Source organism: Mastigoproctus giganteus, chromosome 4, assembly GCF_048544385.1.
Source record: "Mastigoproctus giganteus isolate SK-2022 chromosome 4, ASM4854438v1, whole genome shotgun sequence".
In the NCBI taxonomy this organism is placed as follows: Eukaryota; Metazoa; Arthropoda; class Arachnida; order Uropygi; family Thelyphonidae; genus Mastigoproctus; species Mastigoproctus giganteus.
Window position 1 is genome coordinate 74,415,148 of NC_143578.1, and position 22,520 is coordinate 74,437,667.

Consider the following 22,520-nt stretch of genomic DNA (forward strand, 5'->3'; position numbering starts at 1 on the left):
ATGCTCATATTTTCATGTCGGGACACAGTTTGTAATTATTCTGCCATCTATTGCATTGAGCATGTTTTCTGAGTGGTGAATAAAAACATGAAGATGTCCTCTATCACCTGGAAGTGGCTTCAGGTTTGTGTCATGTAATGTATTCAAACAATACCCATTTACTTTTGTAAAGGAAGTTTGTGGACACCCTGTATGTGGTGTTGAGAAAGCAGCAAATAATCAGTTTAAGGTTGTGTTAGACTATAAACACATTAACTACATCTGACCTATAGCCTGGAATTTAATAGGCAGAAAGACTCTTTGCAAACTACAGTATACAGAAAACCAACTGTCACAGGAGATACCAGAAATTTATCAAACTCTAATGGGGAGTTAAATGATTTTGTGATAACTGAAAGGAAGATGGAATAGAAATTGTTGAAGCTAAATGTGAAAACGGCACTTGGGTAAATGGAATCTTTTTTTTTTTTATTTTTAGCATTAGCAGAGGCATTTGATGCAAGAAAGCAAGCTTATGCAGCATCAGCAAAAAAAAAAAAAAAAAAAAAACACTACTTCACCCCTCTGTTCGTTCAAAATACCTGTCCAGCTGAGCCTTAAACTTATATAGGCTATCAACTTCCACGACAAGGGATGGAAGTCTGTTCCACCAACCAACCACACCCGCTGGCTAAAGGCAAATTTCCACACATCTATCCTACATCTGTCTTTCCTCAATTTGAATTTATGCCCTCTCAGGTGATTATTCTGAGCGAGAGGAAGAATCCCATCAGCATTGAGCATGCTCAAAACCATTCAAGGCTTTATACACCTCTATCAGATCACCTCGCTGGTGCCTAGTCTCCGGACACTGTAATTTGCAAAACTTAAGCCTTTCTTCGTAAGAGCATCCCTTTGTTCCATTCACTAATCTTGTTGCCCTTCTCTGTACTCGTTCCAGCAGCTCTACATCCTTCTTGAAATGAGGCCTCCAGACCTGTATACAGTACTCTAGGTGTGGCCTGACCATTGCCTTATACAAGGGAATAATCACCTCCTTATCCCTGCAAGAAAAATTCCTATATATCATTGACAATACACCATGAGCTACTCTTGCAGCCCGTCTGCACTGCTCAGAGAACTTCATACCTGCCTGCACAACCACCCCCAGGTCACTTTCGTTCTCTACCACTGTCAGTGTAGTACCACAGAGTTGATACGTTGCTGTGTAGTACTTTACATTTGTCAATGTTAAACTTCATTTGCCACCTCTCAGCCCATCTGCTCAACCTTTCCAGATCCTGTTGCAGCAGCATAGTGTCAGTAGTGTCCTTGACAACCCTGCCTACCTTTTCGTCTGCAAACTTGGACATTAAGCTTGATATACCATCATCAATATCATTTATGAATACAGAAAACAATAATGGACCCAACACTGAGCCCTGAGGGACTCCACTTAATAACATTAGTCCACAACGAGCAGTGTCCCATTGATTACCACTCTCTGTCTTCTCCCCCTCAGCCACCCCTTTATCCACAGCAGCAATTTGCCTCCAATGTCACACTGCTCCAATTTGTGCAGCAGTCTTCCATGCGCAACAGTATCAAAAGCCTTTCTAAGATCCAAGTATATAATATCAAATTATTCCCTGCATCCAGTTCCTTTGTGACTGCATCATAGTATCCAATCAAATTGGTCAGGCAAGACTTTCCCTTAACAAAACCATGCTGTGTGAGAGCTATAACTGAAGTCTTGTCTAAATGATCCTGCAGTGCTTCTTTAACTAGTGCCTCCATTAATTTGCCTGGAACAGAAGTTAAACTCACAGGTCTATAATTACTTGTGTCAGCCTTTGATCCTCCTTTGTGAATTGGGGTCACATTTGCACATCTCCAGTCTGTGGGTACCTCCCTGAGTCCAAGGAAGCTCTCATAATTATGGCTAAGGGTTTGCTTACTTCCTCTGCTGCCTTCTTTAATATAACTGGATATATCCCATCCATCCCGGGTGCCATTCTTGTGTTTATCTTCAACAATTTCTCCTCCACTTTACTCTCAGTTATTGCAAGATTCTCTAGCTTACTGCTAGAGCTGAATAGACCTCTGGCTTTCCCCTCGCTAAATAACTCTTCATGTGTGAATGTCGATGCAAAATATTCATTTAGTTTGTTAGCTACCTGAGCAGGATCATCAACAGTTGACCTATCGATATCAAGTGGACCAATCTGATTCATGCCCTTCCTTCTAGAGTTTACATAAGTAAAGAACTCTTTGCTGTTTTTCTTTGCATCCCTTGCCAAAGATTTCTCGTAATCTGCCGCCTGCCTAACCTCCTTTGTAACTTGGTTACAGATCAACTTGTATCTATCATAGGCTTCTGTGTCATGTGTTAATTTGTATGTATCCCATGCATGTTTCTTCTCTGCTATATGCCTCATCAGTTCATCTGACATCCATTTAGGCCTAAACCTTGAACAATATTTCTTAGTTGGTATGTTCCAAGATACGTTCTTTGAATGCTTCCCGTTTTGCATTTGCTGTTGGTAACATCATCAGTTGGTCCCACTGTATAGAATTTAAATACTGTCTCAGTCCATCGTAGTCGCCTTTACGAAAGCAATAACCCTTCCCTTTACCCCTAATGGTAGTTACCTCTTTGAGTAAATCCCACTTCAGCACACTGTGATCACTGCCACCTAGTGGTTCATTTATCTGCAGATTCTTAATGCATGAAGAATCACTGCTGATAATCAAATCAAGAGTATTCCTCCCTCTAGTTGCCTCCCGAACATGCTGATGTAGAAAACAATCATCTAATAAATCCACAAAAGCCTTGCTAGTGTGTGAGTGACCAGCCCCCAAATTCCAGTCAATATCTGGGAAATTAAAATCTCCCATTATAAGACTCTCCGATTTACTGGCCCACTCTATTTCCCTGTACAGTTTCTTACTGTCAATGTTAAACTTCATTTGCCACCTCTCAGCCCATCTGCTCAACCTTTCCAGATCATCAGAGTCATTAGGCCTATAGCACACACCTACTCTCAATTTTGATCTCCCAGTGCTTATGTCACACCAAACTGACTCGACACTGCACTGTCCAGCGATGTCCACTGGCTTCACTTCCTTGGATTTTATGTATTTCTTAACTAATAGCATAACCCCTCCTCCCTTCCTATCCAGTCTGTCCTTTCTGTAGACGTTGTACTCCCCAAATTCCAGTTCTGCATTCCTTATATCTGTGTGACACCACGTCTCTGATATCCCAACAATATCTGCCTTTGATGTTTTGAGCAATACCTCAAATTCATCAAATTTATTTACTAAACTCCTAGCATTGGTGTACACGCAAGTATACATGCACCTATTTCTATTCTTAGCTACCCTAACACAACCCATGTGTTTACTTGTACCGCAATGACTCCCAGCGGTCTCTGAAATATCCTGCATCTTGTTTTTCAGGCTTCTGCTCATTCCAATAGAAGCTTGATTTGATTTGATTTGGTAGTTGTTGACGCATCGGCTTCTGTGGCCATATTGCACCTCCCAAGGTTTTTGCAGTACTTTGATCCAAGCCCGAGGCGGGAATCGAACCCGCGACCTTTGGGTTGCCGGGCAGGTACTTTACCCACTCGGCTAGCCCGGTCGGCTCCAATAGAAGCAGTGCAAGTATCTCTTTCACCTCTGCCAGTGGCTACTGTTAATCTATTCGTCTTTGTCTCCCCCCCAAGCTAGCAGTTTTCCGACCCACCTAACACTGCCTCGATAGCATCAGCAAATATTCTTGCACCCTTTCTATTTAAGTGTATCCCATCCATGTAGAAGCAATCTCTCCTGTTAACAAGTACAGTCCAGGCTGAAAAAATTTCTACCCCTTGAGCCTTGCACAATCTTTCCAGGGCCGAATTGATTGACAAGGCTCTCATCATATACTACCTCCTATCGTGTCTGGGCAGAATTGCAGACACTTTCAAATTCAACCCTATTTCACGGCTTTTTTTCAACAGTGACCTGTACTTGTTAAGCAATTCTGCCAGTCTGCTAAAATCTATCCAATTTTATTAAGGGAGGCAGCAAAGGAGGTAAGCAAACCCTTAGACATAATAATGAGAGCATCCTTAGATTCAGGGGTGATCCCAATAGACTGGAGATGTGCAAATTTATCCCCAATTCACAACAAGGGGATAAAAAGGTGACACGAGTAATTACCGACATGTTAGCTTAATGCCTGTTCCCAGGAAATTAATGGAGTCGCTGGTTAAAGAAATAATGCAGTACTATCTAGACAGGAATGCAATTATACTGCAGTCACAGCATGGATTTGTTAATGGACAGTCTTGTCTAACCAATCTGATTGAATACTATGATACAGGGACCAAGGAACTGGATGCAAAAAATCTTTTTGATATCATATACTTTGTTTTCAGGAAGACTTTTAATACTGTTACAGTTTGCTGTACAACCTGAAGAAATGTGGCATTAAGGGAAAATTACTGGTCTGGATAAAGAGATGGTTGAGTTGGAGATGGTTATCAATTGCTCTTCATGGACTAATGCTATTCGTGGAGTGCCCAAGGGTTCATTTCTAGGCCCATTGTTGTTTTCAATATTTATTATTGATATTGATGAAGATATATCAGTCTTAATGTCTAAGTTTGAAGATACAAAAGTTGGCAGGGTGGTTAAGGACAATAATCAGAGTGAGCTACTGCAACGAGACACAGGAAAATTAGGTTGATGGGCTGAGAAATGGCAGCTGAATTTTAACATTAACAAATGTAAACTACTGCAGATGGGTAGCGGTAATCCCCGATTAACAATCCAACTGTGTGGTACAGGCTGCCAGGACAGCTCATGGAGTTTTATCAATGATATACAAAAACTTCACTAGCAGGTATAAGGAGGTGATTATCTCCTTGTACAAGACCATGGTTAGGCCGTACCTTGAGTATTGTATATAGGTCTGGAGGTCACACTTCAGGAAGGATGTAGACATGCTGGAACGGGTGAAGAGAAGGGCAACCAGATTGGTGAAAGGAACAAAAGGGTGCTCTTACCAAGAAAGCTTCAATTCTGCAAATTGCAGCATCTGGAGACTAGAGATATATGATTGAGGTGTTCAAGGCCTTGAATGGATTGAGTAAGCTAAATATTGATGGTATTCTTTCTCTTGCTGAGACTACACACGAGTGAGCATAAAAACAGTTGAGGAAGGATGGTTGCAGGATAGATGTACAGAAGTTTGCTTTCAGCCAGTGGGTGGTTGACTGCTGTAATAAACTTTCATCTGTTGTTGTGGAAGTTAGCAGTTTGAATAAATTCAAGGAAGAACTAGACAAATTCTTGGAGGGGATGGATGGTTGGGTGAAGTGTTAAGTTTTTTTTTTGTTTTTTTTTTTTTTTTTAACTCATGCTTTATGAGCTTGCTTTCTTACATGATTTGCTACTACTAATACTTTCGACCATCTCACCTCCAGAAACATGAATTAACAATGTAGAAGCTGAAGTACATGATCAAAAATGGGAGGTATAATAACTTGAAATAAACACTCCACTCCACTGATTTAATTAATTTAAGAAACCTTGATTATGTAAATAAAACATAAATGAAATAAAAGTCACATTTTGGACAGTTGTCTCCCTATCAGTAATATTGTTAGCAGCAACCCTAGAGTAACGTACCAATGTGGTACTACACTCAGGGTAGTTCAGAATGAGAGACCTGGTGGTAATTGTGCAGTCAAATATGAAGTTTTCTGAGTAGTGCAGACAGGCTGCCAGAGCAGGTCATGAGGTCTTGTCAGTGATATGCAGGAATTTTGCTAGCAGGGATAAGGAGGTGATTATCCCCTTGTATAAGGTAGTGGTCAGACCATAACTTGAGTACTGCATACAGGTCTGGAGGCCTCATTTTAGGAAGGATGTAGAGCTGCAGGAATGAGTACAGAGAAGGGCAACAAGGTTAGTGCTCTTATGAAGAAAGGCTCAAGTTATGCAAATGAGTGTTCTGGAGACTAGGCACCTGCGAGGTGATCTGATTGAGGTGTATAAGGTCTTGAATGGCTTCAGCAAGCTCATTGCTGATGAAATTCTTCCTTCTGCTCAGATTATGCACCTGAAGGGGCATAAATTTAAATTGAGGAAAGACAGTTGTAGAATAGATGTGCGGAAATTTGCCTTTAGCCAGCAGGTGGTTGATTGCTGGTACAAACTTCCATCAGTTGATGTGGAATTTGATAGCTTAAATAAATTCAAGGAAGAACTGGACAAACTTTTGGAATGAACGGATGGGTGAAATGGGAAGGTTTTTTTTTTTTTTTTTTTTGGTTGATGCTGTATAAGCTTGCTTTCTTCCATCATATGCTTCTACTAATGGCAATATCAATAAGAAAATTTGTAAAAGCAGCATAACAGTTCAAAATCAAGGGCATTTATGATATCCTTAAACTTCCTCCATCAACGGTCACCTGACAGACTAGCAAGCTCATATGAAGAATGCTGCTCTTCCATTTTCTTCTATTCTAGTTGCACTCTATCACTAGCGGGGGCTATTGCTTGAAGAATTGAGAAGGTCTGTTTAATAACTACTGATCTTTAATACTAGCATTTATTAAACAAGTTAAATGAAAGGGGGATGAGAATAATAACCCTGCTCCTGTTGACAATGTGTTTTACTTTTGCTGCTCAACAAAAAGTCTGTACATTTGTAATGGTATACAATTTTGTATATTTCTGTTTTTTGACAACATGATTTTCTGCTGGTATAGAAATGCAACATAACTTAATCGTGAAGGCTGCCTTGTCCGTATTTCTCAGTTATTCAGTTTCACAAGCAGATAAACAGTTGAGAAAATAAACCTTCGTCTTATAAACCAGTTTATTAGTCTAATAAACCAGACTAATGAACCTTAATAAATTCACTTAAGCGATGTTACATTTCATATAATTATAGAAGACCATTGCATCATCCATGAAAATTAAATCCTTTTGGCCACAAAAACAAATTAAAGAACAAGACAGTCATTATAAATGTTAACAGATGTAATTAAGTTCAGTTGTTTGTGTTTAATATATATTGAAATGTGCTTAATATTTATTGTAGATTGCTCAACCCTACTTCTCTAAAATCTGGCACCTCTCAATCCTCAAGGCTGCCAGATTTTAAAGAGTTTACTGTAACTACAGAATTAGATTACATTAGAAACAGACAATAGACTCAATGTTTCACAGAGTTTGTCAACAGTACCACAGCAAAATAGTAAACAATTTCCAAAGTCAGCTTTCTCCCCATTTCCCTGAACCAAAAAAAAAAAAAAAAAAAAAAGAGTCTCAGCACAGATCCACCTGATACAGGGTTACACCAAGTGTTCAGTGTTCCAAGTAAGATGCTACATGATGCCCCTAAAACTGATTTTTTTTTTTTTGTGAAAGCAGAACATTTACCAGCAAGATATTATTTTTTGCTTTTATGTATGCCTTTTGGGCCCTAATTCTCAAATAAATTTCCTAATTATGTATACAGATAGGCTTTTGTTTACGACAGGGTTCTGTTCCTGAAGGTACTGTCACAAAAAAAACTGGTGTAAAATGAACCAAATTATATAATGTAAGTCAATGAGTTACGTTCCAGGACCCTCTCAAAATTGACATAGCAATATAATATCATATTTAAAGCTCAAATGAATACTATGAATCTAAAAACAGTATGTTTATGATAAATCAATTAAATGTAATACAATATAAAATAACCAAATTAAATTTAATTAAATTAAAAAAATTAAATATTTTACATTTACAAATGTTCAAAACTCAGACCGAAAGTTTTTGTAAGTGCCACCATAAGGGGTCCCCTGCATTGATCTTGTTTTGACAATGGCGTAATGCAGAGATTTTACGGTAAAGAAAGCCCACACGAGAAGCATGCAAAAGTTCAACGAAATTTACCGGTAAAAGTACTTTGCCGTAACAGCATTTGTATTGTTGCTCGTTCAGTAAACATACAGTGAGTGTTATCAGTCAGGAGTAGAAATTGAATCACACGGGAGATTGAAACCCTCCTGAAGTGGAGGGGGTAACCTGATCTTTTTTCTTTAGAATCACTGGACTAGTGGATAACTTGTTTATTAAGAAAAAAAAAAGGCAAAGGTAAAGGAAGCCCACGCGAGAAGCACGGAAAACTTCAAAAAAGTTTACCGGTAAAACTATGTTACAAATATTTTTTACGACGCCAGAACTTCCAATATGACTCTGTTCGTGATTCAATTAGTTAATTGAATTAGTGATTCTAAAGAAAAAAAAAAAAGTCAGGTTATCCCCCCTCCACTTTGGGAGGGTTTCAAGCTCCCGTGGGATTCAACTTCTACTCCAGATCAATAACACCCACTGTCTGTTTATCGAGCGAGCAACAATACAAATGCCGTTATGGCAAAGTACTTTTACCGGTAAATTTCATCGAACTTTTGCATGCTTCTCGTATGGGCTTTCTTTACCTTAGCCGATTTTACTTTTCTGATGAAGTCCCTGGTTGAGGATCTCCCCTTTTTTTGAAGAAAGCATGCAGTGTTGACTGTTGAAATTTCCTCTATTTCTTTGAGAATCTCAGAATAAGTGCTAATGAATACAATTACTCTCCTTTTCACTTTTGCACTTCGCTCCCAGTCGTGTTCAATCTACAGAGCTCATCAGTGAGGGTCTCCATGGCTTAAAGGATGCACTGTAGATCGCTTGTATTCATAGATTTTAGAGGAGACTCTTCATCTTTTTCTTTCTCCACCTTTTTTTTCCAAGTCTTCATTGGAAAGCTGCTGTCCATGGCTATCCAACAGTGTTACATCTTTGGCTATAACCTTGTCCAATCCTGCCTCTTGCACCAACCTGCTAACAATCTTCAACAATGTTCCCCACTGGCTCTAAAACTGTGAAGTTGTGCATAAATTGTGAGAGAAGTTTGCACTACATTCCATTCAAACAGTTTGCTGACACTTCCTCCCAAGCTGCATCGATGTTATTAATGCTCTTCAAAATGTCAAATGAGAGCCAGTAATCCTTCATAGTTTTGTCTGACTGGTCCAAAACTCTAACCATTTCAATGAAGGTTTTGCAGAGGTAAAAAAAAAAGTAAAGTGCAGCCATTATCAACCCACTGCAGGGTGGAAGCCTCCTCAACAATTCATGCTGAGGGAAATGGACCATAATCTGCCACGCTGGTCCAGTGCGGGTTGGCAGATCGTCCGTATTCAGCAGTCAGGGGCTTGAACCCCGGTCTACTCAAAGAGCGTGTGCTACTGCACTCCCGCTCCTGCCCACTCGGCTACGGAGGCCAGGTAACAGGCTTTAAAGAATGTAATTGGTTGCAAAACTGAAGTGGCATTTGGTGGCATGTAAACATTGATGTCCAAAGATGTTCCGACTTCAGCAAGGTTTGCAGGATGGCCAGGGGCATTGTTCCAAGAGAAGAGCCTTGGCTGGTAATTCACTCTCTTAACAAAAACAGAGCACAGTAGGGTAAATAGTTTCTGTACCAATCCAAAAAGATTTCTTGTGTCACCCAAGCCCTCCTGTTCCATTTCTAATAGACTGGCAACATGTTTAGGCCCTTGAGACCACATGGTGTCTGAATGGTATATCAACGTTGGTTTAGTTTTAAAATGCCCGAGACATTTGAGCCCAGCAGAAGCATTAGCCTGTCTTTTGCAGCCTTAAAATGTGGTACAGATTGCTCTTCACGGGCAATGAAGGTTCGTGATGGCAATTTCTTCCAATAAAGCCCTGTCTCGTCAACATTAAAAATGAGATCAAGAGGATAATTAGCCTAGTGTAAAATGGCTTGAAACTCTGAAGGAAATGCTGCAGATGCTGATGCTGCCTCAGCATATGCACTTGCCACCTTGCCATTTAATTTCACACAGCAGCACTTACTTCAAGATTTAAATTGCACGAACCATCCTTTACTACCTAAAAATGTCTCATAACTACACTCTTTTTTCTTAAGATCTTCAAAAATTGACTTTGTCTTATCAGTAATAAAAACTTGAGTCAACGGAATGTTTTTTTTTTTTTTTTATTTGTCATCCACCCACAATGACAATAATTTCTGTTTTTTCTAAAAGTTTACTTCTGCAATAACTCACTCGAGTTGCACTTACTATCATAGCATGTTGCATTGACTGTTTAATTTTATCTGCATTTTTTATCACAGTCAATTGAGGCAATTTCATACTTCTACATGCATTAGGATGTGTGTTACCATCTTCCATTCTACAAATTATCTCCACCTTTTTTTTCCAATGAGATAGATCTACGTGACTTTTTAGCGACATTTTCACATTCACTTGGCTTTACTGCACTTCTCTTACTAGACATGGCGCTCTTATTTTATTAATTTAATCAACGATTTTGAATTAAAACTCACAAACTGACACTGTAGAATAATGGCCCAACAATAGTACACCAACAAGCAAACTGACTTATCTCTCGTCTCCAGCCACCTCATCCCTGATTGGCTTAGATGGTAGATAGGGTTAGCTCTGATTGACTGTGCTGATTCTTTACATCATATCCAGTATTTATAGTTGCACGATTTTGAAATATTTTTTATAGTTTTGATATTTTTGGCCTTCTGGTTTCAAAACCACCATTATTGTGAATTGTGGCAAAACAAACTGTCGTAAACCTAGGGCTACCTGTAGTTACATTTTTACTACTTTAAGTAATATGAAAAAACCAACACAAAATGGTTGTCTACAACTTCAGCTGTCTCTGATTCCATATATTCTCCATTAAGAGGAGAAGAGGCCATATGCTGAAAAAGCTAGGAGTACTGTCAATAGTCAAAAACAAAATATCCTTCGATTATTCATAGTCAAATCCAACTACTCTCATTTGTCAATCCCCCAACCAGTTGTGACCTAGATGTCACTAATTTCCAAATGATCCAAAACCAGGATGATCCACAAATGTATTAATCTAAACAGCAGTTTTAACTCCATATATCTTTAGTCTCACATGTCTGGTGTCCAAAATGGAAAATTTTATGAAATGAACTTTCCAATGTGTACAGTGAACCAGAAGTGCATTCTCACATCCATTGTGAGCCTTCCACACATCCGATGAGTTCAGATACCATTCAACTAGACAGAAAGTTACAAAATTACAAGCAAAATCAGATCTCACCAACCGACACCATAATCAACAAATCAGATAATCCACATAAGCATTGATTTCCACATAATATATAACAATCCAAAAGAAATGATATCACTGTTATCCCAGGGATACCCACAAGACAAAAAAACTTATAAACATCAACAAATAACATTTCATGACTGAGGCATTCCTGTAAAAGCAGGACTCAGATTGACACTTAGTTTATTCATTTCTTCTGTTTGTGTTTGTAATTTATCTTTCACAGAGGATAGCCACGGTATCAATAACATAACACCTAGTAGTAACCCCTGGCCTTGAAAGTAAAGTGCAACATTATTTAACCTTGTAACCAGTTACAGTGGTACCTTGGTTTGCGAGCATAATTCGTTCCGGAAACGTGCTCGTAATCCAAAGCACTCGTATATCAAAGCGAATTTTCCCTTAAGAAATCATGGAAACCCAGTTGATTTGTTCCAAAACTCGAAAATATTCATATACTGTAAAACTGATTAATACAAAATACATACATACCTTTTCATATTTTTAATATTTAAATTGAATATACGTAAAGCAATCGGATTTATGGTAGGACCACTTTCACTGTCACAACGGAATCACTGCTATCTGTTGACTCTTTTTTTTGTGCGACTTTAACAAGGAACCTCTCCAATGACACTTTGCCTCCTCTTGAGGATTTCACGGAAATATGACATTGCATTGTCGTTAAACAGATTCATTGCTCGCACTATTACAAAATGAGGAGACACGCTTGATACAAATAAACAAAGCTGCGCGCATGTAGCAACTGAATAAACAACACCGTAAAGGCAGAGACACACTATTAACACCTCACATTTTACTAAAGCACATTTCTAGGGGTTACTACCATAAAACAATAAAAACAATTTCCAGTTGCGTTTCTGCTAGTGGAATCTGTTATAAACTGGTAGTAAACTCTATCTAATTGCATTTGCGATTATACCGATAACTGGAATTGTGTTGGTTTTTACGTTATTATGGTGAAATGTGTTTCCCCTTCACTGATATAAAACACATAAATACATTTTCAGAATCTTCTCTTCATTGCTATCGTGTTGGGTTGATTCCGGTCCGACTGCCATTTCTTGTAAACACAAAGGCCAATAGTGCATAAGCGAATTCAGTTCGTGTTATATAAGATATCGTTCCCCTATTTATAAATCGAGTATGATCGAATTCGTGTAGTGTAAACACGTGTTATACGAGGACTGACTGTACTCGTATTGCAAGACCTAGCTCGTTTATAAAGTTAAAATTTATTAAAAATTTTTGCTCGTCTTGCAAAACACTCGTAGACCAAGTTACTCGCAATCCAAGGTACCACTGTACAATCAAATGCTATTGCAATAAAGTCTCGGTCAGTCAGTCTCTCTCTTTCCAAAACACCAGGTTTTTAATGTTTCATTGATTTCCACTGTAAGTGATTCCAAGCAGGCATACTTGCTTGAAATAATTTCAAGTCCTTCATCACATATTATTAAAACTACATAAAAAAAAACTTAGGTTTTTTTTTTTTTTTCATTTTTTACCTTCTTTCTGAAGTTTCATTGCATAGCCATTTGTAGTATAACTATTTTCTTTCACAAGGCTTTCTAGACTTTCTTCTTCCTCTTCTTCATCTACTCATAAAGAAATGAGATTTTTAATTAGCTATATTAATTCAGTTGTATAAATGAAAAGTTTATATAATATATTATGGAAAAAATTTCAAAAAATTAATATAATATGCTTAAATATATGTATATTTAAATAAGTATAAACTAGAAGCCCTCTTATCTGACATAAGAACTGGCAGTTAGTCAGTTAAAAAAAAGTCAGTTAAAGTGGAAAATTATTAAAAAAATAAGTTTTTTATTTTGAATTTTTATTACTTAATTATTTTACTTTAAATTATATTTTCACTTAAAACATGTACATACACAATTTGTTTATACAAAATAAGCAACTTTCATCTATTTAGATAATGCAATGCAATACCATTTACACACAGTCCCTCCACTTTTTTAAAAACATCACATAACTGACTGCTGAATCAAACTAGACTATTGTTAATATAATTAAAGCTGCTTCCATGGCATTTTTTGCTGCTGCATGAGAAATTTTTGACTCTGGATTTGATCCAATTTCTTCTTCTTAATGTGTAGATCTATCTATTCACAGCCTGTATGATATCTGCATTGTCCATAACTTCATTTTTCAACAAATTGTCATTGTGAATCCATTGTTGTTATGACTTCTTGCTATAATTCTTCAGAACCTTCAATTTTCCTGACACCTATTAATAAACTATGCTCCTAATTATCATCTTTAAGTTCATAACTTTCAATAGTGTCTGCTAATTGGAGTTCTGTATTGTTATTCTTGCATAAATCAAAGCCATAATGCAGCCTGCAAAATTTTCATTTTTGGTTTCTTTAGAGCAGAGCAAGAATCCTTATGAAGCAAACCGAGTACAAAAATCCTTCAAGATTTTTATGATTCTCTCCACCCTGCCTTGAGCCAACATTCATTGCAAGTCAGACAGCATCCTAAATTTTCTCTTCATTCTCTAAATCAGTCATTGACTGATTTAGAGAATCACAAGAAGAGAAACTCCTCAACCACAAATGCTGGGAAAAGGGATCTATGCTGACTCCTATCCCACCAACAAAGGAGGATAGGATTCAGCATAGATCCTATCCTGGAATTGTATATTAAGAAGTGTCAGCTTATCATATCAATTCTGGGGAAAGCAGGGGAACAACAATTAGAATACCTGAAGGGAAAGAGTTCTGGGCAGTTAGGTGGCTCATGCTTGATCAGTGTCTTTGACTTCACCTCAGCCTCCTCGCTGTCCCTGAACCGCTCTCCCTTCAGGTATTCTAAATGTTACCCCCCAACTGTCCCCAGGGGTGGGATGACAAGTTAACACTGCTGAAGATACCCTTCCAGTACAGGATCTGTGCTAATCACTAACCCTCCTGGTTAGGGAAGATGAAATACTACTAAACTCTGATGCTTCAAGGATTAGACCAACAGAAGTCCTCGTCTCCCTTTTCCTCCTGTTCATTCCTCTTCCAGCCTTAATACAGCCATCTCCTGCCTATAGATGGAAATTTTGAGAATGCCTCTAACTCTCATCCCCCCCCACCAACTTTTCAACTTTTTCTCCAACTCTCCTTCTATCCACCTGCTTTCTTCTGTGGACCACTGAGTCCAAGGATGGGATTTAATTAGGGGAAGCCTCTTCCTTCCTTCCCCTACTTTTATTCTTTCCCAATCCAACTCTTTTACTACCTTCCCTTCCATTAACCAACATTCTCCATTCGCCTCTCCATACAGCTATTAGCAATTAAGAGGACAGTCAGTGTTTTTCAATGGCTAGCCTCTCATAACCCCAAGATTATGGGAGGCTCCCATTCAGACATTCTCTTATAGTACCTGGTTCAGGAGATGGTGACACACTGGGTGACTGTCACTGGCTGGCCACATAAAGGCCAACAACAACAGAATAACACACCATACAAATCATGACATCCATATAAACTGATAACTGGCTATGCAATTGCTTTCAACGCAAGGGCTCTTCAAGGTTTACAGGGAGATCACATTTGAAATCCATATTTCAACAACACTAGAATCTTCTCTACAGACACAACCAATACAACAGAAGGAAATTGAAAGAAGCCTTCTTTGTAAAAATGTTCAGAGCCTCAGCAATCAACAGAGAGTCAAATTCAACCCACAAAATTTCCACCTTTTCAATAAGAAAATAGATGAAAAAGAAAATAATCCACACTACTGGAAGAATGGTCCACATACAACCCTCTCCAGCCACCCAGAACCAGCCTGCACACTGATGTCGAGAGTATGAGAGCAAAGGTCGCCCCAGGTTTCCACTACACAAGAACCACCAGATCCAGGATAGAAAACATGGCATCATTCTATTGGCTGATAGACTTAATCCCTCACCTATAAATTTACTGCTGGCAGCAACCCATGCCTGGATGCACATCAGGTTTCTGGCAGCATCAGCAAGTAGGAGTCTGTCAACAGGTCAGAATTTAATCTTCTAATCTCCCTTGGCACAAGCACATTACAAATATTGCTTCCTCTGCATCTAAAAAACTTGGTTTTCTCTTTTACTCTCGGCTTTACTTTTCTTCCAAACAGCTGCTCACTCTGTATAAATCGCAAATCCGCCCTGCCATGGAATATTGTTCCCACATCTGGGGTGGTGCCCCCAAAACCTCTCTCAGGCTTCTTGATTCCATTCAGAAGAGAGCAGTTAGGTTAATTAATGATTCATCTTTAACAGAGTCTCTCCACTCGCTCTCTCATAGACGTACTGTTTCTGCTGCATGCCTCTTCTACAGATACTTCCATGGCCACTCTTCTGAATTGGCTTCTATAATTCCCGCTCTCTCTTTCAAAACAGTCCGAACACGTGTCGCCACCAGCCAACATCCATTTACTGTCCAACTTCAAACTCACAGAACCAACTTTTCATCTTCCTCGTTTATTCATTCAACTGCCGTTTTCTTCCTTCATATGTATTTCCTGAAAATTACAGTCTACAGAAGTTCGAGTCCAATGTCAACCAATATCTTCTTTCGTTTTCTCAACCTCCAACCCAAGCACGGTACTAAGTACTATAGGTTCTAATACCTCTCGTGTTTGGGGTTTACATAAAAAAAAAAAAAAATTTTTAAAAAATGGAACAGAAATTAGGCTAACAGTTCTGTAATTGCTTGTGTCACCCTTTGATCCTCCTTTGTGAATTGGGGACACATTTGTACATCTCCAGTCCATGGGGAACCTCCCCTGAGTCCCAGGAAGCTTTCATATTTATGGCTAAGGGTTTGCATACTTCCTTTGCGGCTTCCTTTAATATAACTTGATAGATTCAATTCATCCCAAGTGCCTTTCTTATGTTTAATTTCAACAATTTCTTCCCCACTTTGCTCTCAGTTTGACAAGCTTCTGGCCACTACTTCCCTACAGAAGTCCTCATGTGTAAATGTAGATGCAAAATACTCATTCAGTTTGTCAGCTACCTCAGAAGGTTCATCAACAAAAGAACTGCTGATGCCAAGTAGACCAATCCGATTCATCCCCCTTCCTTCTAGAGTTTAAATAAGTAAAGAAGTCTTTACTGTTTTTCTTTGCATTGTTTGCCAAAGATTTCTCGTAATCTGCCTTTGCTTCCCTAACGTCCTTTGTGACTTGATTAGACTATCTTATATCTACCACAGGCATCTGTGTTTCCTGATAATTTATATGCATCCCATGCATTTTTCTTCTCTGCCATAAATCTCATTATGTCATCTGACATCCATTTAGGCCTAAACCTTGAACAGTATTTCATAGTAGTATGAAAAGCCTCGTAGCTTCCAAGATTAATTCCTTGAATGCTTCCCATTTAGAATTTGCTTTTGAATTTGCATCATCAATTGGTATTAAAAAATTTAAAATTTAAAAAATCTCCTAGACCACTGTAGTCACTTTTACGAAAGCAAAAACCCTTCCCTTTACCCCTGATAGCAGTTACATCTTTAAATTAATTCCACATCAGTACACTCTGACCACTGCCACCTAGTGATTCCTTTATCTGCAGATTCTTAAAGCATTAAGAATCACTGCTGATAATCAGATCAAATGTACTACTCCCACTGGTTGCCTCTCGAACATGCTGCTGTAGAAAACAATCATCTAATAAATCCACAAAAGTCTTGCTAGTGTGTGAGTGACCAACCTACAAATTTTATGTTTCTTAACTAACAGCATCACCCATCTTCCCCTTCTATCCTTTCTGTATACATTGTACTATCCAAATTCCAATTCTGCATTCCTTATTTCTGTGTGACACCATGTCTCTGATATCCCAACAACATCAGCCTTTGATGTTTTCACCAGCACCGCAAATAGATGAAATTTATTTGCTATACTCCTAGCATTGGTGTACATGCAAGTATACATGCACCTATTCTTACTCTTAGTTACCCTAACACAACCCATGTATTTATTTGTTCCATGATGAATCCCAGCAGCCCTTGAAATCCCCAGTACCTCACTTTCCAGGCTGCTGCTCATTCCAATAGAGGCAGTGTTAGAATCACTTTCACCTCTGTAGATATTCCATAGGATACCTATGCTTATGTATGTTTATGAAATTATCTAAGTAGTTTGTGATAATGTTTAATCCTGTTTAAATGTTAATTTGTTTTAAAAAAAAATTCACACATTTAATAATAATTTAAAAATTGCATATTTTTTCTTCTTCTTATATCCACTATACTGTTAAGATAATGGATACATTAAGAACTGCCTAATTCTAAATTAATTATTGCCTTTATCCCAAACGTTTCCATGGCACCATGGAGGACTCAGGTGCACCAGTCAGTGTGCATTTTAGGCATGTGTCAGCTAGTGATTTACTACAATGTTATAGCTCCCATTTCCTCCAGAAGCCCTATTTATTTTTAGCTTCAACAATTTCTCTTCCACTTTCCTCCCAATTTTCACAAAATCATTTAGCTCCCTATTAGAATTTAATATAGTTCTGGAATCCCTATCCCTAAAATCTCCTTAAAGTATGAATGCAGATGCAAAATGGGCTCATAACATTTACACCATTCTTATCCAGTGAGCCAAGATGATTCACACCCCTTTTTCTCATTTGTTGCATGTATTGAAAAGGATGAAATTTGAATGTGTGAACATTAAAATTTGTTGCAAACTTGGAAAGTCACAACAAAAGTAAGCATAAACAAAATAATGACTTACTAAAATATTGAGGAGAAAAGCTAACTGCAGAATTAATAAAATTAATGAAACAGATTTTTAATGAAAAGAGCATACCATATTGTTGTTGTTATTTGGTTTTTAGGAGCATTAGCAACTAAGGCCATATTGCTCCAGGGATATACAGGGTGTCTCAAAAATATTGGTACAAACGTTTAGGGGAGGTAAGTAACATCTAAAGGAATGTGAATTGCATAGGAACCCATAACCAGAAACGTCACCGTAAGTCGGTGCTGTTGAGAGGGAAAGTCACCGTAAGATGGTGCTGTTGAGAGGGAAAATTTCTGGTTTACTCATTCAAGCACTAGTCGCCGCATGAAGAGCATGCATCAATATACGAACTGTGAGCTGGCAGACAGGCACCTAGCGTATGGATTACCAGAGGGCAATGGACGAGCCGCTCAATGAATTTATGGAGAACACTTCCCAGACAGACATGTACCGGACCACCGTTTGTTTGCACGTGTGCATCAAAATGTGTGCAATTATGGGTCATTTAGAGGTAACATGAGTAGTGCGGGCAGACTACGTTCGACGCGAACTCCCGCCATGGAAAAAAGTGCGTTGAATGCTGTCCAGAATAATCCTACTACCAGCACACGTGCCGCTGCCTCTGCCTTAGGAGTGTCTCATTGCAGTGTACAGAGTGTCTGGCACGACGATTCCTTAAACCCCATTCATCTACAAGAGGTTCAGTTACTGCTCCCCCAAGATCATCCTGCACGTGTGGCTTTTGCACAGTGGTTTCTCCAAGAAAGTGTTCAAGACTTAAATTTTCTGGCCTATGTTTTGGTCACGGATGAGGCTTATTTCACTCGGGGAGGCTTATTCAATCAGCACAATGCTTGTATGTGGGCTCACGACAACCCACACAGTGTGCGCCCCCGTGCGACACAACATCGCTTCGCAATTAATGTGTGGGCAGGTATGGTCGATGACTGCTTAGTCGGCCCATACCTGTTACCATCCCGCATGAACTCCGCTAAATATCGGATCTTTCTTGAACAAGTTCTACCAGGGTTACTTGACGATATTCCAACAAACGTGAGATGCAACATTTGGTTCAACATGACAGGGTACCTGCTCATTATGGAAGGTGTGTTCATGACCATTTGAACAGGCATTTTGGGTGTCGATGGATTGGCTATGGTGGACCCATTGCCTGGCCCGCATGCTCACCTGATTTATCGAGCCTTGATTTCTTTCTGTGGGGGCCCTCAAATCTATCGTGTATGAATCGTCTGTGGAGACGGAAATGGATCTCGTGGCGAGACTCGTCTGCACTGCTGCTACTGTCAAAGAAACTCCAGGTGTGTTCGACCGTGTCCACCAATCCATGCTGCATCGGTGTCACGCATGCATCGAGTCTCATGGTGGAACCTTCGAGCATCTGTTGTAACATCATGAAATGCATCCATCTCATACTCTATTATTAATATTATGTCAAATAAATGTTTGCCACTAATTACTGTCCTGTGTCAATTCTGCTTCTTGTGCCTCTGCTACTACTACTTTCCTGTGACGTTTCCGGTTATGGGTTCCTATGCGAATCACATTCCTTTAGATGTTACCTACCTCCCCTAAACATTTGTACCAATATTTTTGAGACACCCTGGATACGGTGGTCATTCCCTGACCTTTCTGCATCTTCCATATTTGGTGGGCACGGGCTCGAACCCCGGTCTAATCGAGAAGCGTGTGCTACGCACTGCTGCTCCTGCCCACGGAAGTGCCCATACCATGTGATTGAAAAAAATAAATATACAACACCAACATATAACATGTTATATGTTGAGTGGGCCAGTAGATCATATTGTCTAATAATATGGGATTTTAATTTCCCAGATATAGTTAATGTATGGAGTGCATTACATTTCGTGTGCATTCAATTTTTTTTCTTAAATTGATTATTATTTTTTTTTTGTGATTAATAAAAGTGAAAAGTAAATATAGATCTCCTTATTAATTAATTACTACGATTGTAACTTTATAGAACACTTAACAAAACTCTATAGTTTTATGTTCTCTAAACTAAGATGTTTGGTTTAATCACAATTGTGTAATATTTATTACTCTTCTCCAATACACTCCTTTTTTAAGTCTCTTCTCTCAAGATGTGGATAGACAGACATGGTAAAGACAATGGGGGGGGGGTGCCTAAAGCAAGAATATTTGCTAATGCTATCTAGGAAGTGTTAGGTGAATCGGAAAATTGCTAGCTTGGGAAATTAACAGACTAATAGATTAACAGTAGCACAAGCGGAGGTGAAAGTGATTTTTGCACTGCTTCCACTGGAATGAGCAGCAGCCTGGAAAGCATGGTACTGGGGATTTCAAGGACTGCTGGGAGTCATCATGGAACAAGTAAATACAATGGTTGTGTTAGGGGATTTCAAAGGGATTAAATAAGAGTAAGAACAGGTGCATGTATACTTGTATGCACACCAATGCTAGAGTATAGAAAATAAATTTGATGAATTTGAGGTGCTGGTGAAAACATCAAAGGCTGATGCTGTTGGGATATCAGAGACATGGCATCACACAGAGATAAGCAATGCACGATTGGAATTTGAGGAGTACAATGTGTACAGAAAGTATAGAAGGGAAGGAGGAGTGATGCTGTTAGTTAAGAAACAAAATCTAAGGAAATGCATGCAGTTTACATGGGTGGAAGTTGACATAATTTGGTTGACATAAGCACTGGGAGAACCAAGTTCAGAGTAGGAGTGTGTTATAGGCCTAATGACTCTGATGAGTACATCGAACAACTATACAAAGAGAGTTGGCCGGTAGATCATATTGTCTAATAATTCGGGATTTTAATTTCCCAGATATAAACTGGAACTTTTGGGTTGATCACTCACACACTAGCAAGACTTTTGTGGATTTATTGAATGATTGTTTTCTATAGTAGCATGTTTGAGAAGCAATCAGAGGGAGTAATAACTTTTGATCTGATTATCAGCAGTGATTCGTCATGCATTAAGAATCTGCAGATAAAGAAACCACTAAGTGGCAGTGATCACAATGTACTGACGTGGGATTAATTTAAAGATGTAACTACTATCAGGGGTAAAGGGAAGGGTTTTTGCTTTCATAAAGGTGACTAAAGTGATCTAGGAGATTTTTAAAATTTTACACAGTAGGACCAATTGATGACGTTACCAAAAGCAAAGTCTAAATTGGAAGAATTCAAAGAATTAATCTTGGAAGCTACTAGGCTTTTCATACCAACTAAGAAATACCGTTCAAGGTTTAGGCATTCATTTAGGCCTAAATTTTCTGACATCCATTTAGACCTAAATGGATGTCAGATGACCTAATGAGACTTGTGGCGGAGAAAAAAAAAATGCATGAGACACAGATGCCTAAGGTAGATGATCAACTAAATTGAATTAAAAGATATTGAAAAAAATAAAGGAGAGAAACCAAAAATAATAATAAAAACCATCTTAATCAAATTACTAGGAGGCTTCGACCCCTTCTCGCCAACCCCCATACATGATTTTCTAAGTAAAATGTAGAGGTATGACAGAGTAAGTCAAATATTTTCTACATAAAAGACACACCAGTCAAAATATACTGGTCAATATTTAATCAGGAAATGACCTATGCAATTATTTACCTGCACATTTGTAGTGACGTAATTGCCCTTCCCTCTTCTCCCATTGGCTCGAATAAATATCACTAGGAGGAAAATTTTTTAATGTATAGAGATATATAATTTTCAAGGTAAATCATCGTTTGGATTGAAACACAAATGTGTTGGTTTCAATCCAGAAATTGTTATATTTAATTCAAAACAAATATTCATGTTGTATCTGCCAAAATCTTTTCATGTGGAGTCTGGCAGACATAACATGAATAGCTATATTTCTGTCAGTAGTTCACAGTTAGCTAGTAAAACCAAAGTTCAACAGAAAGATTAAACACCCATCACTGGCATATCACAGATACCACCTGGGAATGGGAGTTGCCTAGAAGACGGACACTTTTTTTCACCAGATGTATTTTAAATGCTATCTATCTATGTTCGACTTCATACAGCAGATCGCCACCTCATCATTCCCATTTTCCAAAGTCGCCAGACCTGGGCATCTTCAGCTTTCAAATTTCTCTTTCTCGTGGCTGTGCACCTTCCTTCCATGTTTTTCTAGGGCGTCCTTGCCTTCTCTTCCCTTGTGGTATCCATTCATATATAATTTTAGGCCATCTCACTTCGTTCATGTACAGCAGTTGTCCAAACCATCTCAACCTTCTCTTTTCTATTTGTTCAATATCTTCATTTGCATGCATACGTCCTCTTGTATCCTTGTACATTATCCTCTCTAGCCTAGAAACCCTACTACTCCAATGTAGGTAGTCTATCTCTAGTGCCCTAAGCTTCTTTTTGTCACCTTCTTTCAGTGTCCACACCTCACACCATAGCAAAGTCCGCTAATAACTGTCCAATATGTTTTTTTAGTTCTATGGGAGATATTGTTGTCCCACCATATAGCGTTGAGGGCACTAAGAATCTGCCAATTAATTAATTTGTGTGTAAAGTTCCTCTTTCCCCAACACCCCTTTAGTTA

The 22,520-nt window shown here is 38.6% G+C and overlaps 1 protein-coding gene across 5 annotated transcripts in view; it reads right to left on the reverse strand.

Annotated features, from left to right (window-relative positions):
• Positions 1-22,520, reverse strand: part of LOC150086837 (ataxin-7-like) — a 298,875-nt gene that overhangs the window by 271,609 nt on the left and 4,746 nt on the right. For all 5 annotated transcript variants that reach the window (XM_090372777.1, XM_090372775.1, XM_090372778.1 and 2 more), the window contains exon 2: positions 12,693-12,782. In XM_090372777.1, coding sequence (XP_090228903.1) covers positions 12,693-12,782 — 90 coding nt within the window. The remainder of the gene's footprint in view (positions 1-12,692; positions 12,783-22,520) is intronic.